At 47.2% G+C, this 13,766-nt stretch overlaps 1 protein-coding gene across 1 annotated transcript in view; it reads left to right on the top strand.

Annotated features, from left to right (window-relative positions):
• CRACR2B (calcium release activated channel regulator 2B) overlaps window positions 1-13,766 on the top strand; it is a gene marked incomplete in the record, with an annotated part of 88,443 nt that overhangs the window by 45,755 nt on the left and 28,922 nt on the right. Inside the window, 2 exon segments of the mRNA XM_056528464.1 lie at window positions 1,417-1,658; window positions 2,016-2,127. Coding sequence (XP_056384439.1) covers window positions 1,470-1,658; window positions 2,016-2,127 — 301 coding nt within the window.

Below are 13,766 nucleotides of genomic sequence, written 5' to 3'. Positions count from 1 at the left end.
CTTTCTGAATGCGTTGAATGCATTTTGAATACGTTGAGGGGTCCATTATAGGGTATTTCTAACATAAAGACCCTCAAATTCACTTCAAAACTGAATTGGTCTATGGAAAATTCAGATTTTGAAATATATGTGAAAAATTGGAAAATTGCTGCTATACTTTGAAGCCCTCTAATGTCTTCAAAAAGTAAAAACATGTCAACTTTATGATGTTAACATAAAGTAGACATATTTTATATGTAAATCAATATATACGGTACTTTATTTGGTATGTCCACTTTCCTTACAAGCAGACAGCTTCAAAGTTATAAAAATGTAACATTTTCAAATTTTTTATGAAATTTTGGAATGTTTCACCAAGAAATGATGCAAGTATCGACAAAAATTTACCACTAACATAAAGTAGAATATGTCACAAATATGTCTCTGAATCAAATTCATAAGTAAAAGCATCCCAGAGTTATTAATGCTTAAAGTGACAGTGGTCAGATTTGCTCTGGTCCTTAAAGTGAAAATGGGCTGTGTCTTTAAGGGGTTAATCAGAGTCATCTATAACGTATCAAAATGTGAATCCATGATAAAAATCCAGGGATCTGTTTTGAATTTGTGCTGCAAATTATCTTTCAGCATTGTATGTTTCCGACAGAGGAAAATTTCCTTAGTGTTTAGAAAGTGACAGTGAATGTTCTTTCAGTTCAGTGCTTTCCGTGCTTAACTAAACAAGTATACTATAGCTTTGTGTGTGTTGTGTTAAGGACAGTCCACCTCATTGTCACGCATGGTAAATATGTTATGCTCGGCTACAGATTACATGCAAACCTGGAAGATTAGACTGTAGTCATGCTCTGCTTTTTTTTCTCATGCATATTTATCAGTGGCGGTTTATATACAGATTTATATATATATATTATTTAGAAAGGCTATATCAGAATACATGGCTATTTTTCTAGTTATGAATCTGACTATATATCTCAGCCCTTCTGTGTCCGAACACACCTTGTCCAATTAGACATTTGAATGGACGTATCAGATGTTTAGCAAGACATCTCTCTTTCCCAGCCTCCATGGGTACAATAAAAATGATGGCATAATAAAGGTACTTGGGGCCAAAATAACAACCAGTATATGTTGGATCTGTAGGATAGTTAGTTATTGTCTGATCATAGGGCTCCTCGTTTTGTGTTCCTTTGGTTGAACTGAGTGGCGGTTGAACATGTGGAGTGCTGATCAGCAGGTGCCCAAATCGTCCCGAATGGGCACACCTTGGAAGTTTAATTCATCTTGCACCTAAATATGCAAGAAACGTAAAACAGGTTGACACATATTGTACTTTTCACATTACATATTGTAACTTTAGCTTTTCTGTTTCCTGGCACCAATACATCACTTAAATATTGCATTTTCTCGTGTTCCTTGCAGCTCCCTATTGAAATAACCGGTGGCCAGACCCTGCCACCTCCCCTCCCCCAGCCATGGAACAAATGGGTACTTCTCCAAGGTGCTCTCCATGTCTTAGGGGAAGAAAAGGGTTAAAAGCATCCAGCCGCTCATCACCGTCCCGTCTATCAAGAGATTCAGACGAAATGATGGGAAAAGCTGAGGAACTTTTCCAACTTTGTGATAAGGAAGATAAAGGGTTAATCACCAAACGAGATCTTCAGGTAAGTCGGCAACCTTGTTCATGCCTCTTTTATTAACAACTTCAATAATTTTCCATCCCTGAAAACGTGGGACATTTTGCATATGACTGTAAATGTCAATAATCTGTGTCAGGACGGCAGTGCAGTCATCTTCTCAAGTAATTCTCATCCCCACCAAAAAGTACATAATTGTTACCAATAAATCGATTGTATACAGTGAACCCACATCTAATTCTTTGTTCAGTAAACATACTTGGTCAAGCCAATGCAATAATGCACTGTAACCTAGGGGGATAGATTGGGGTCTCCCAGAGGACGAGTATCATGCTTTTACAATACTGACTTATTTATGTCTGGTTTTCTTTTGTTTTCTTTTAGCGGCTACAGAATGAGCTTCCTCTCACACCAGAACAATTGGAAGCTGTATTTGACAGTCTAGACCAGAGCAATAATGGCTACCTCACTCCTGTGGAGTTCAGCATGGGCCTTGGTAATATTCTGTTCAGCTTTGGAATCCTATTGCATTACCTCACTCAATAGTGTCTAAAATGGGGTTTCAGATTTGGTGTTTCATATGTTTTTGGCCTAAGTCAGTGACATGGCTTTAACCATTGCAGATGTAATAAATATCATCATGCCCAAATACCCTTAGGCCAAGAAGCCACATAAAATGTTGGCTGGATAGTCAGTCTAGGTGGACTTAACATAAGTCATGTCATAGTGTGTGCGGGGCATATTGGTGGTTTGACGTGGGGCCCCCGTGTGTATTCAGTTCCTATTGTATCAGTGTCCTGAAATTTCAAACTGCGCCTCTGATACCAATTGATCATCAATGGTAAATAAAACCCACTGCACCCCCAAACATATTCCTGCAGTGGAAGAAGGGGAAAGGAATACATTTTTAACTATCTATTAGTCTTATTACTTGGTTAGGACGTAGGGAGCTCATAGGTGTCTTAAATGTCTTTCAAGTAACTTCAAAATAAGCCATCATGTGTACATAAAAATTGCAGTGTTCCTGGCCAATATATCCCTTGTATCCTGCATTTATCAGCAGTTTTCCTTCTCTCTGTCAGTTTTCCCTCTCAGACTCATAGTAGCTGAAGACTGCCTGTCATGATGCATCACGTACAGTGTAAACAGAAAAGAAAAAATCCTACTCCCCTGTCTCTGTCTCTCTCTAACATAGGCTCAGAAGCAGCAACATAAAGGACAATATACTGCAGGGTGACAGAGGGGTGTATATGGGTGACAAAGGGGTATAGGGGAGTGACAGAGGGGTGTAGTGGGGTGACGGTGGGGTGTAGGGTGGTGTACATGGGTGTTTGATGGGTTTAGAACAGTGAACGTGGGTGACAGAGGGGTGGACAGAATTGACAAGGTGGTAACAGGGGTGGACAGCAGTGACAAAGGGGCAGAGGGGTGAATAGGGGGTGGACATGGGTGAAAAGGATGTGGTCAGAATGGTGGACAATAGAGGGTGAACATGGGTGACAGAGGGTTGGATTGAGGGGGTGGACATGGATGACAGGAGGGTGGACATGGGAGACAGGAGGTCAGAGGGGTGGACAAGGGGGTAAAAGAGGGTTGGACAGGAGTGACAGAGAGGGGTGGACTGGGGTGACAAAGGGACAGAGGGGTGACTATGGGTGACAGGGATGGACAGGGGGTGGACAAGGTGGACATGGGTGACAGGAGGGTGGACATGGGTGACAGGAGGGTGGACATGGGTGATGGGGGGGTGGACATGGGTGACGGGGGGTGGGCATGGGTGACAGGGATGGACAGGGAGGTGGACAAGGGGGACATGGATGACAGGAGGGTAGACATGAGTGATGGGGGATGGACAGGGGTGACAGAGGGTTGGATCGAGGGGGTGGACATGGATGGCAAGAGGGTGGACAAGGGGGTAAAAGAGGGTTGGACAGGAGTGACAGAGAGGGGTGGACTGGGGTGACAAAAGGACAGAGGGGTGAACGTGGGTGACAGGGATGAACAGGGACGTGGACAAAGCGGACATGGATGACGGGAGGGTGGACAGGGATGACAGGAGGGTGGACATGGGTGATGGGGGGTGGACATGGGTGACAGGGATGGATAGGGAGGGGGACATGGATGACAGGATGGTGAACACTGGTGATGGGGGGGTGAACATGGGTGACAGAGAGGTGGACAAGGAGAACATGGATGACAAGAGGGTAGACATGAGTGATGGGGGGGTGGACATGGGTGACAGGAATGGACATTGAGGTGGACAAGGCGGACATGGATGACAAGGAGGGTGGACATGGATGACAGGAGGGTGGACATGAGTGACGGGGGGTGGGGGTGGGGTGGGAGAGTGGACAGGGTTGAGAGGGGGTAAACAGAGAGGTGGAAAAGGTGCAGTACTTTAAGCAAGCCGGCACAGGAATCCAGCATCTGCATCTTATAGTTGAAGCAGGGCACCATTTTTGGCTCACTGCGCCACAAGGGGGAGGGGGATGCTGTGTGCGCACACAGGCTTCCTTTCCCCCTTGCGTTGCTGTGAGTCGTAGGCGCGCAGACCGGGGCATTAAGAAAATAAAATGAAAAATTCACTGCAAAATCTCGCAGCACCCCTGGCAGTGCTGAACGGCACCCCAGTGTGCCGGGTCACCCCGGTTGGGAATCAATGGTGTATAACCATGACCTATCCACGCTAGATTATTTGTTTTCAATGTTCTAGTGGTTACTATGCTCAAAATTTATGAACATAGTGGGGAATTCATCATTGTAGGTGATGCATTTTTGTCCACCTTTATTTTGTGTGCTTATAATGTGTAGGTTCACCAAATTTATAAAAAAAAAAAAAAAAGGCTGCAGGGCATTTGACAAATTTTGTGCAGGCACAAGATTTATTTGTTGCACAAAATTTAGAAACTTTTTATTCCGCTGAACATAAATTTGCGACTTTTCCACACATACACCAAAAAGCTAAGCTTAGTCAGGGCTGCTGTATTTTTACAACTTTTTGGAGGTCTTTGCACAAAAATATGCAACTTTTTTAAAAAGAGTCTCAATTGATGAATTAATTACCACTGCTAAAGACTAACCTTAACAGCTGGTCTGTACAGAATTTAGAAAAAATAAAGTGTAAACTAAAAAAGACCCTGAGACGTTGCGCAGCACCAATTGTGAGGCAAATATACACACATAAACTGTTAAAATGATAAATTCCTCCATAGTAACTAGTATATCCATATATAGTTCATTGAAATCAATGGATCCGGTACAAGCGGTAAACATCTGGCTACTTTATAGATGTGGATATAGAAACATAGAATGTGTCTGCAGATAAGAACGATTTGGCCCATCTAGTCTGCCCAATAATCTGAATCCTATCAATAGTCCCTGGCCCTATCTTATATGAAGGATAGCCTTATGCCTATCCCATGCATGTTTAAACTCCTTCACTGTATTTGCAGCACCACTTCTGCAGGAAGACTATTCCATGCATCCACTACTCTCTCAGTAAAGTAATACTTCCTGATATTACTGCATAAACCTTTGCCCCTCTAATATAAACCTATGTCCTCTTGTGGTAGTTTTTCTTCTTTTTAATATGCTCTCCTCCTTTACAGTGTTGATTCCCTTTATGTATTTAAAAGTCTCTATCATATCCCCTCTGTCTCTTCTTTCTTCTATACATGTTAAGGTCCTTTAACCTTTCCTGGTAAGTTTTATCCTGCAATCCATGTACTAGTTTAGTGTCTTCTTTGAACTCCCTCTAGAGTATCTATATCCTTTTGGAGATACAGCCTCCAGTACTGCGCACAATACTCCAAGTGAGGTCCCACCAGTGTTCTGTACAGCGGCATGAACACTTCTCTCTTTCTACTGCTTATACCTCTCCCTATACATCCAAGCATTCTGCTAGCGTTTCCTGCTGCTCTATTACATTGTCTTCCTACCTTTAAGTCTTCTGGAATAATTACTCCTAAATCCCAGATATTGAGGTCAAGACTGTGTCAAATATTCTATATTCTGCCCTTTGGTTTTTATGCCCCAGGTGCATTATCTTGCACTTATCCACATTAAATTTCAGTTGCCAGAGTTCTGACCATTCTTCTAGTTTTCCTAAATGCTTTTCCATTTGACGTATCCCTCCAGGGACATCAACCCTGTTACATATCTTTGTGTCATCAGCAAAAAGGCATACCTTACCATCGAGACCTTTTGTGATATCACTAATGAACATATTAAACAAAATTGGTCCCAGTGCAGATCCCTGAGGTATCCCACTGGTGACAATACCGTGCTCTGAATATTCTCCAGTGACTACAACCCTCTGTTGAATGTTACTCAGCCACTGCCTAATCCACTCAACAATATGGGAGTCCAAGCTCAATGACTGTAGTTTATTCATAAGTCTTCTATGTGGGACAGTGTCAAAAGCCTTACTTAAATCTAGATATGCAGTGTCTACTGCCCCTTCGCCATCTTTTACTTTAGTCACCCAGTCAAAAAAATCAATATGATTTGTTTGACATGATCTCCCTGAAGTAAACCCATGTTGTTTTTCATCTTGCAATCCATGGGATTTTAGATGTTCCACAATCCTATCCTTTAGTAGGGTTTCCATAAATTTCCCCACTATTGATGTCAGACTTACTGGCCTATAGTTGCTTGATTCCTCCCTACTACCTTTCTTGTTAATGGGCACGAAATTTGCTAATTTCCAATCTTGCGGGACGACTCCTGTTACCATTGATTGGTTAAATAAATCTGTTTGTGGTCAGTGCTAACCGCGTGCTAAGGTCTGGGAAGGAGTAAGAATGACTTACCTGTATGTAGTGAACTCGCCTTCACCTGTAATAAAACATTAAATACCAATACTCATGTATATACGGTTGAACTTGTGCCTGGAAACCGTGACCGAGGATCAGCCTTTAGTGGGCATCCCCTATGTAAGGATTTATGAAAAAGAGAGGGGGGGAAAGGGTGGGTTTCGCCAAACGCAACACACGCACCTGGATGCGGGGCGTGGTGCGTTATATACCTCACGCCCCTCCCACAAATACAGCCTAATTAGGCTTCACACTTGTGGTCAGTGCTAACCGCGTGCTAAGGTCTGGGAAGGAGTAAGAATGACTTACCTGTATGTAGTGAACTCGCCTTCACCTGTAATAAAACATTAAATACCAATACTCATGTATATACGGTTGAACTTGTGCCTGGAAACCGTGACCGAGGATCAGCCTTTAGTGGGCAAAAATGAAAGACAGTTAAGTAGGGTATAAGAAAATGGTTTATTGAATTAAAGAGCCAAATGTTTAAACACGTCAGCCATCTCTACTCGGGGATCTGGAATATATGTGGCAAAGCAGCCTGAACTCCAACGCCCTAACTTCCTAATGATGTGAGGTGGAACCTTGTGTGCAGAAGCTGAGGAAGCTGCGCCAATGCGGAATGAATGGCCCGAAAACTTATTTGCCTCCAGACCCAGGGTATTGATCAGGATACGGACGTGGTTACAGAACTGTGACGTGGTGAGTGCGGCTGAATTGAATGGCAGCAAAGGTGAATTGACAGGTTTTGTTCCCAAAGCTTGCGTTAAACTTGATAGTACAGCCACGGGGCACCAGGGATTTTCTGACGGAAAATATTTGATAATAGCCCCGCCCCTGGCCGTCTTCGTGACCTTAAGGCTTAGCTCAAACTGGCCCTCTACCCTTATCAATTGTGATATGGCCAAGGCTGGTGAGTGTACTGACCTGCACGTGAATTCCCCTGGCCGGAGAAAACCGTAGAAGGCTAAGTAAATTGCGGCTTTTAAAACTAAACTGGGCATGAACCCAAACGGTCTCTTGTCCAGAAGGTCTGACATGGAACGGAACAATTCTGCTGAAATGGGAAGGCGGCCTGGGCTGGCAGGTGTTCTGCTGAGCTGAGCCCCTTTGAGTGCTGCCTTGATTGTGTGTACTGACATGATGGACGGTTTGTCAGGGTGAGAGAGGGAGATGAAATGTTGGATGCCGGCTAAATGTTGTTTGATAGTGGAGGGTGATAGATTGCGGGCTGAATGGCAGAAGCCAATGTATGATAGTATGGTTTGTGTATCGTAAGAAAACGGAATGTTGAATGTGGTGAGGAAATATTTGTATGAAGACAGAGCGGCGTCGTATGACTTCTTGGTGCTAGGAGCGAGAGATTTCTTTATAAGTTTAAGCGTGACATTTGAATAATGAGCTAATCCATCCTTAACGTGGCACATGGTGGTGCCGGATAACCCGCGAGATCCGCTTCGGGCATCACCTGGAAGAAAACATCTACTTTAGATCTAGACAAGGCATCAGCTGCCAGATTCACAACACCCGCCACATGTTTACAGACAAAATTGAACTTATGTTGCAGCGAAAGCCATACCAATCTCCTCATAAATTTCATGATTTCAGGTGACTTAGATCTCCCTTTGTTTATGATCTCGACTGTGGACACATTGTCACAGGAGAACTGGACCGTCTGTCCTGTCCAACTGTGCCCCCATGTCTGAGCCGCTGCTACTATGGGGTAAATTTCGAAAAGTGCTGATGTCTTGAGGAAGCTGGCTATGGATAGCACCTCTACTGGCCAGCGATCTGCCAACCAGTGACTACCAAATATTGCAGCGAAACCAACAGATGCTGATGCGTCCGAGATGATTCTGGGTGAATCATCCGAGACGGCAGGGATGAACATGGAGATCCCGTTCCATTGTGAGATGTAACTGTCCCACATCACCAAGTCGGCCATGGCCTGGGGGTCGAGATGGATGGGACTATCTTGGGTAATACCTGTTGGAAGTAAGGCAAGTAGACGGGAAGTGAAAGCTCTGCCCTGTGGTATGATCCGCATGGCGAAGGCTAACATGCCCAGTAGGCTCTGGAGCTCTGCCTTTGTGGTGACCCTAGTGACTGTGAATTTGTGTACCATTTCTTGTATCCTGTTTAGCTTCTCGGGAGGGAGGCTGGCCTGTAGTGAAACTGAGTCTAGGACAATACCCAAGAAGGTTAACCTTGTGGTGGGGCCCTCCGTCTTGTTGGGGGACACTGGAACACCAAGAAAAGAAAACAGCTGTAAGAGGCTGGATAGATCCGCAGGGTGAGAAGTGGAAGGTTCAAGAAGCAGGAAGTCATCTAAGTAGTGTAGAACGTGGTAACAGTTCCTAGTATTTACTAAAGCCCAGTGTAATGCTTGTGCGAGTTGGTCGAAAAGCCATGGGCTGCTTTTTGATCCGAATGTTAGTTTGGTCGCGAAATAGTATGTTTCTTGCCACTTAATGCCATGCCATTTCCAGAGATCGGGGTGTATCGGTAGTAATTTGAAGGCATCTGTGATGTCCGCCTTGGACAACCATGCTGCCGGACCTAGGTGTAATACCATCTGGATGGCCTGATCGACAGACGTGTATTTCATCGACACCTCGTTTGATGGAATCAGTGAATTTAAGCTAGGAATTGCCGAAGAATGGGGCGCGGACAAATCGTAGATCATTCTTTTTTTATTACTGAATTTGCCCGTCACTACGCCCACCGGGCTTACCCGCCAACTTTCAAAAGGGGGTTGCAGAAAAGGCCCAATGATATAACCCCGGTCGAGCTCCACCTTGAGCAGATCTGATACTACATGGGGTTCCTGGATAGCTGAACGCAAATTTTTGCACTCGAAAGTGCACTGGGGTAAAGCCACTAGACCAGTGTGGAACCCTTGGGTGAATCCATTGATCAACCACTTGACCCAGCTTTGGTCGGGATGATCTGTTAGTACTTGTGCCAGAGCCTGTATCCTGACCCCGCCTAGTCATGCTTGCCCTTTTACCTAGCACATTGTACTTGGGTGGGCCCTATAGCATAGGAAACATACATGTAACAATCTGCAATTGTTGTAATTACACATGGTCAAATTGTAATTGTTGCAGATTTGACTGCGTCCTAAATATCGGACCGGCCGCCCTAGTTTGTCAACTGTAGGAGTGACCTTTGGATTGGAGCCTGACCCGGACGTGCCACCTCTGCTAGTGCTGGCCTCGGGCTGGTGGTTACTGCACCAGGCTGTGGAATGGAAGATGGATTGGCAAGTCGCACAGGCCGGTGATTTCAGGCCTGCGAAGTGCTTGCAGAACAGCACTGTGTCCACCAGGCTCCAGTCGGTCATGTAACCGAATTGGCTGTGCGCTGCTGCCGCCTTGGCGGAGAAAGATCGGTGGTAGTCGTAGAAATGACTTCCCCCGTACTTATATGAAAATTCCGTGATTTGATAGAGGTATAGATCCAGCTCCTCCCTACGTTCTGGCTTTGCCGAGCATATTATGTCCCTGAACATACTGAATGCCAGGACGAATTCTTGGAAAGTCAATTTGCGACTTAGCCTGGCATCCTTGCTCTTTAGTACTACTGACAGCTCACCGCAGGCGACTGTCTTTGTCTCCGTGAGGTCTTGAGACGTGATAAGCAATGATGCTAAGTTTATGTCTTTCCCCTCTAATATGTCCTTGCGGATAGAGGCAGGCACGAAATGAGCCGGGGCAATTTTGGGGGCTCCCTCGTGCGTACCTGACACTGCGGCTTGTGGGGTTGAAAGGGTAGCCCCCCTGTCGGGGATCGCCGGATCCCGGGTACTGCCCTGCTCCAGTGAATCCAGTCTGGAGTTGAACGCTGCAATTGATGACATCACGGAGGTCATCATGGTATGCAGTTCGTCAAGGGTAGCTGATGAAGACTGCCCTGGGCCTGTTTCCCCACTACTCCCTGCCCCTGGGTCAACCATCAATAACTTGAATAGTTCAGATTTGCGGGCTGATGCCGGAAAAGGAACGTTCCTCCTACGGAGTTCCTCCATCAATTTCGGTATAGTCCATGAGCGGTACTTGGAGGACGTGACTCCGCGTTCGGAGCTTCTGGCAGGGGTATCTGGCACCGATAAAGGATCTTCGATATCTGATCCGTGAGACATATTGCCACACTCTGACCTGTCCGGTCCAAGTGGGTGCCGGGGAGAAAGAAGCGAACACTGTGAGAAAACAATGACCCTACTGATGCCCCTGCCACCTTTGATAACAATACTGACCTGCCACTCCCTAGCTGATACAACCAATAAACGTCCAATGACCGAAACCTAAGACAACAGAAGACATGTAATTTTTACCTGACCCCCAAAACATGGAAACTTGCTAGAACGGCAGGTGCCCCGTAGAGACAACTGTGAATTGAGCCTGATGGCTCTTGAGAAGGGGAAGCGTACAGGTGTTGTTGTATGGTGCCATAGCCGAGTGTGGTTATGTGACGGTGTTGAGGCCTGTGCCTCCGTGTGTTTATGGGCCGGTGCGTATGTCATAAGGATTAGGATGCAGCATGTAACAAGACTATTGCTCCGAAGACGTGTCGGTAACAATAGCAACCGTGGCTTCCCCTGAAGAACGTGTCAGGTATCGCGGTAAAACCACGGTCTATGTGTAACAAACGACGTGACCCAGAACCTGGCGGCGGTCCTGTGCAGAGGCCCCTGGCTCTGAAGACGTGTCAGAGTCAATGGTAAGACCGACTGCCTATGTGAGAGCTTGTGTGCTGTGGGCCGAGATGTTGAGCGTGACGATAACCGTGATTGTGACGGAAACTCATACTGCTCCAAAGGCGTGTCAGTAACAGTATTGAGGCGGTTGCTCCTGAAGATGAGTCAGGATGTATCAGTAGTCCGATGTAAGATTTATTGATTGCTCTGAAGACGTGTCAGTAACAATAAATCTACAGTAATCTCCCCTGGAAGGCGAGCCAGGATATCGGTAACAACTACTGCCTATCCTTGATCATTGTGACACATGTAGCCGTGTGATTTGTGACAACGAGCCTGGCAACCTAAGTCTCATGACTACCGATGACCTGTTACCTATCTGGTATTCAACCCACCTGATCTGACCTGATGACAACTGTCCACTGCAAGGACACGGACCGTGCTGTAACTTGCTTGAAACTAACAACCCGTGCTGTGTGACAAACAAATTTAAAAACAACTGCATCAGATTCTATCAACGTGCCTGTGAATGGGATGTATCCAATCATACTTATCATCATCATCATTTAATTGTGTCATCTCTACACATTGTGGTTGTGACAGTATGATACGAGTGCCTGATTGTTTTGGGGAACCTATAGTGATTCGGGTAGCATGACTCGTGACCGAGTTGTGAATCGGGAGCTTGCGCGCATCTGCCTCTGAGAGTGGTTGTGTAAGCTGACATGCTGGGGAAATGGTTGACTGCCGAACCGGCCACCGGCAACAACGCTTATTGCCTTGGACCGTCCCTGACCGCTGCCCCCCCCCCAGACCTGCCGGCGCCCTGCGGGACACCCGCGGCGGGCGGGTGAATGACCCCGCCGCTGATGCCCCACCGGACCCCCCCCCCCCTTCCCTCCGGGTGGAGCGAAAATGCCCCGCAATAACTAGTGTTGGACCTGTAGCCCCCCTGTGGTACAGTGCTGGCCCCACCCACTCAGGTGCCTGCCGGGGATCACCCCCCGACCCCCCCCCCCCCCCGACCGGCATGGGGGACGCTGACTCCCCGGGCCCCACAAAGGGAAACGCGGAAATTAGCCCCTGCAACATGCCAGACCGACAGGGATACCGCGATTCTCCGTCCGACCAACTGCCGATCGTAGCCGTACGTGGACGGCGCCGCCCCATGTGAGTCCCCATGGAATCGACGCCGGCCCCGCACGGCACTCGGCCGACAAACTGCGCCCCCCTCCAGTTGTGAGGAGAAACAGGTGGGCGGAATTCCCAGCTTGCTGGGGTTCGCCCCAGCCCGGCGAGGGAGATGCAAAACGGGGCGCCCCGACACCCCCGCCGGACACTAGACCGACAGGAATGACGAGACTCCCCGTCCGCACCGCCCGGGTGCCGAGAGGTGCGTGTGAATGGTGCCGCTGACCCCGTGGTACGGCGCTGGCCCCTCCCCTCCTCTGGATAGTCACGCCTCCCCTGCGCCTGACACTAGGGAAACTGCCCCCGACCGCCGGGTGGTCTTTGACCGGGAGCATGCCAGACACCGGAATCCCCCGCAACCCCCCTCCCCCCCCCCTCCCCCCCCCCCGAGATCCCCGCCAGACAACCAGAAAAACGAGACAGACGCTCCGGTACCCGCCCGGATCCCCGCGTGAGTACCGGCTCCCTGCGCTGGATAGTGCAGGATCCCTCCCCTGTTCCCTCCCTGCTGCCCTGGAATGGGGAAAACATTCGCTAACGTGACACGTGGGCCGGTGCAGACATTGAAAACCCCATAACGCATGCCTTGCGGCGGCTTACCCTACCGAGATGGCGCTTCTTCTCCGAGATGGTAGAAACAGCTTCAGCTTGGAAGACGTGGGAGCTCACAGCGGTGCACAAGTACAACCGCCAAACGCAACACACGCACCTGGATGCGGGGCGTGGTGCGTTATATACCTCACGCCCCTCCCACAAATACAGCCTAATTAGGCTTCACACTAACAGTTTTGCTAGCTCACCACTAAGCTCTTTTAATAATTTTGGGTATATCCCATCAGGCCCCTGTGATTTATTTGTCTTCACTTTAGACAGCAAACGTAGAACCTCTTCCATGTAGCTTTACTTTGATTACAGTACTGGGCTGAGAAGAACAGTAGAAGCAGCAGCACCTCTGTGTGTCTGTGCTTCTACACTACGGAATCTCTAGTCTGAGAAATTCCAGGTGGAGACTCCATGGGCAGCAGGCTAGGACCGTTCGGAAATGGGTTGTCTCCATCGACTGCCATGCATTTTTAAATGGATTTCGACAAAAGAATGAACCTGTTCATTCTTTCAGCAGAATCTGGGATCCCGAATTTCCACGGCAGAATGATAGTGGAGCAGAATCCCAAGGAAACCAATGGGAGTCTGCTGCACTGGATTTTTCGCAGCAAATTTTTGCTAGGAAAATACGTAGTGTGAATGGGCTCTCACTGAAGCTACTCCCTCCTCCCCTACCCCTAACAGTGTTTGTGGTTCACAAATTTATATATATATCTCAATAGCTGATTGCGCAGTATAAAAAAAAAAGTCATACTCTCCTATCCTGGTTCCCCGCAGCTCCCATTTTAGTGCCTTCTAAACCCCCACTCTTCATCAGTTGTTCCTGCA

This window comes from Hyla sarda, chromosome 6 (assembly GCF_029499605.1).
Source record: "Hyla sarda isolate aHylSar1 chromosome 6, aHylSar1.hap1, whole genome shotgun sequence".
NCBI lineage: Eukaryota > Metazoa > Chordata > Amphibia > Anura > Hylidae > Hyla > Hyla sarda.
Note: the sequence above shows the minus strand (reverse complement) of the source record. Positions and strands in the feature narration are given on the sequence as shown.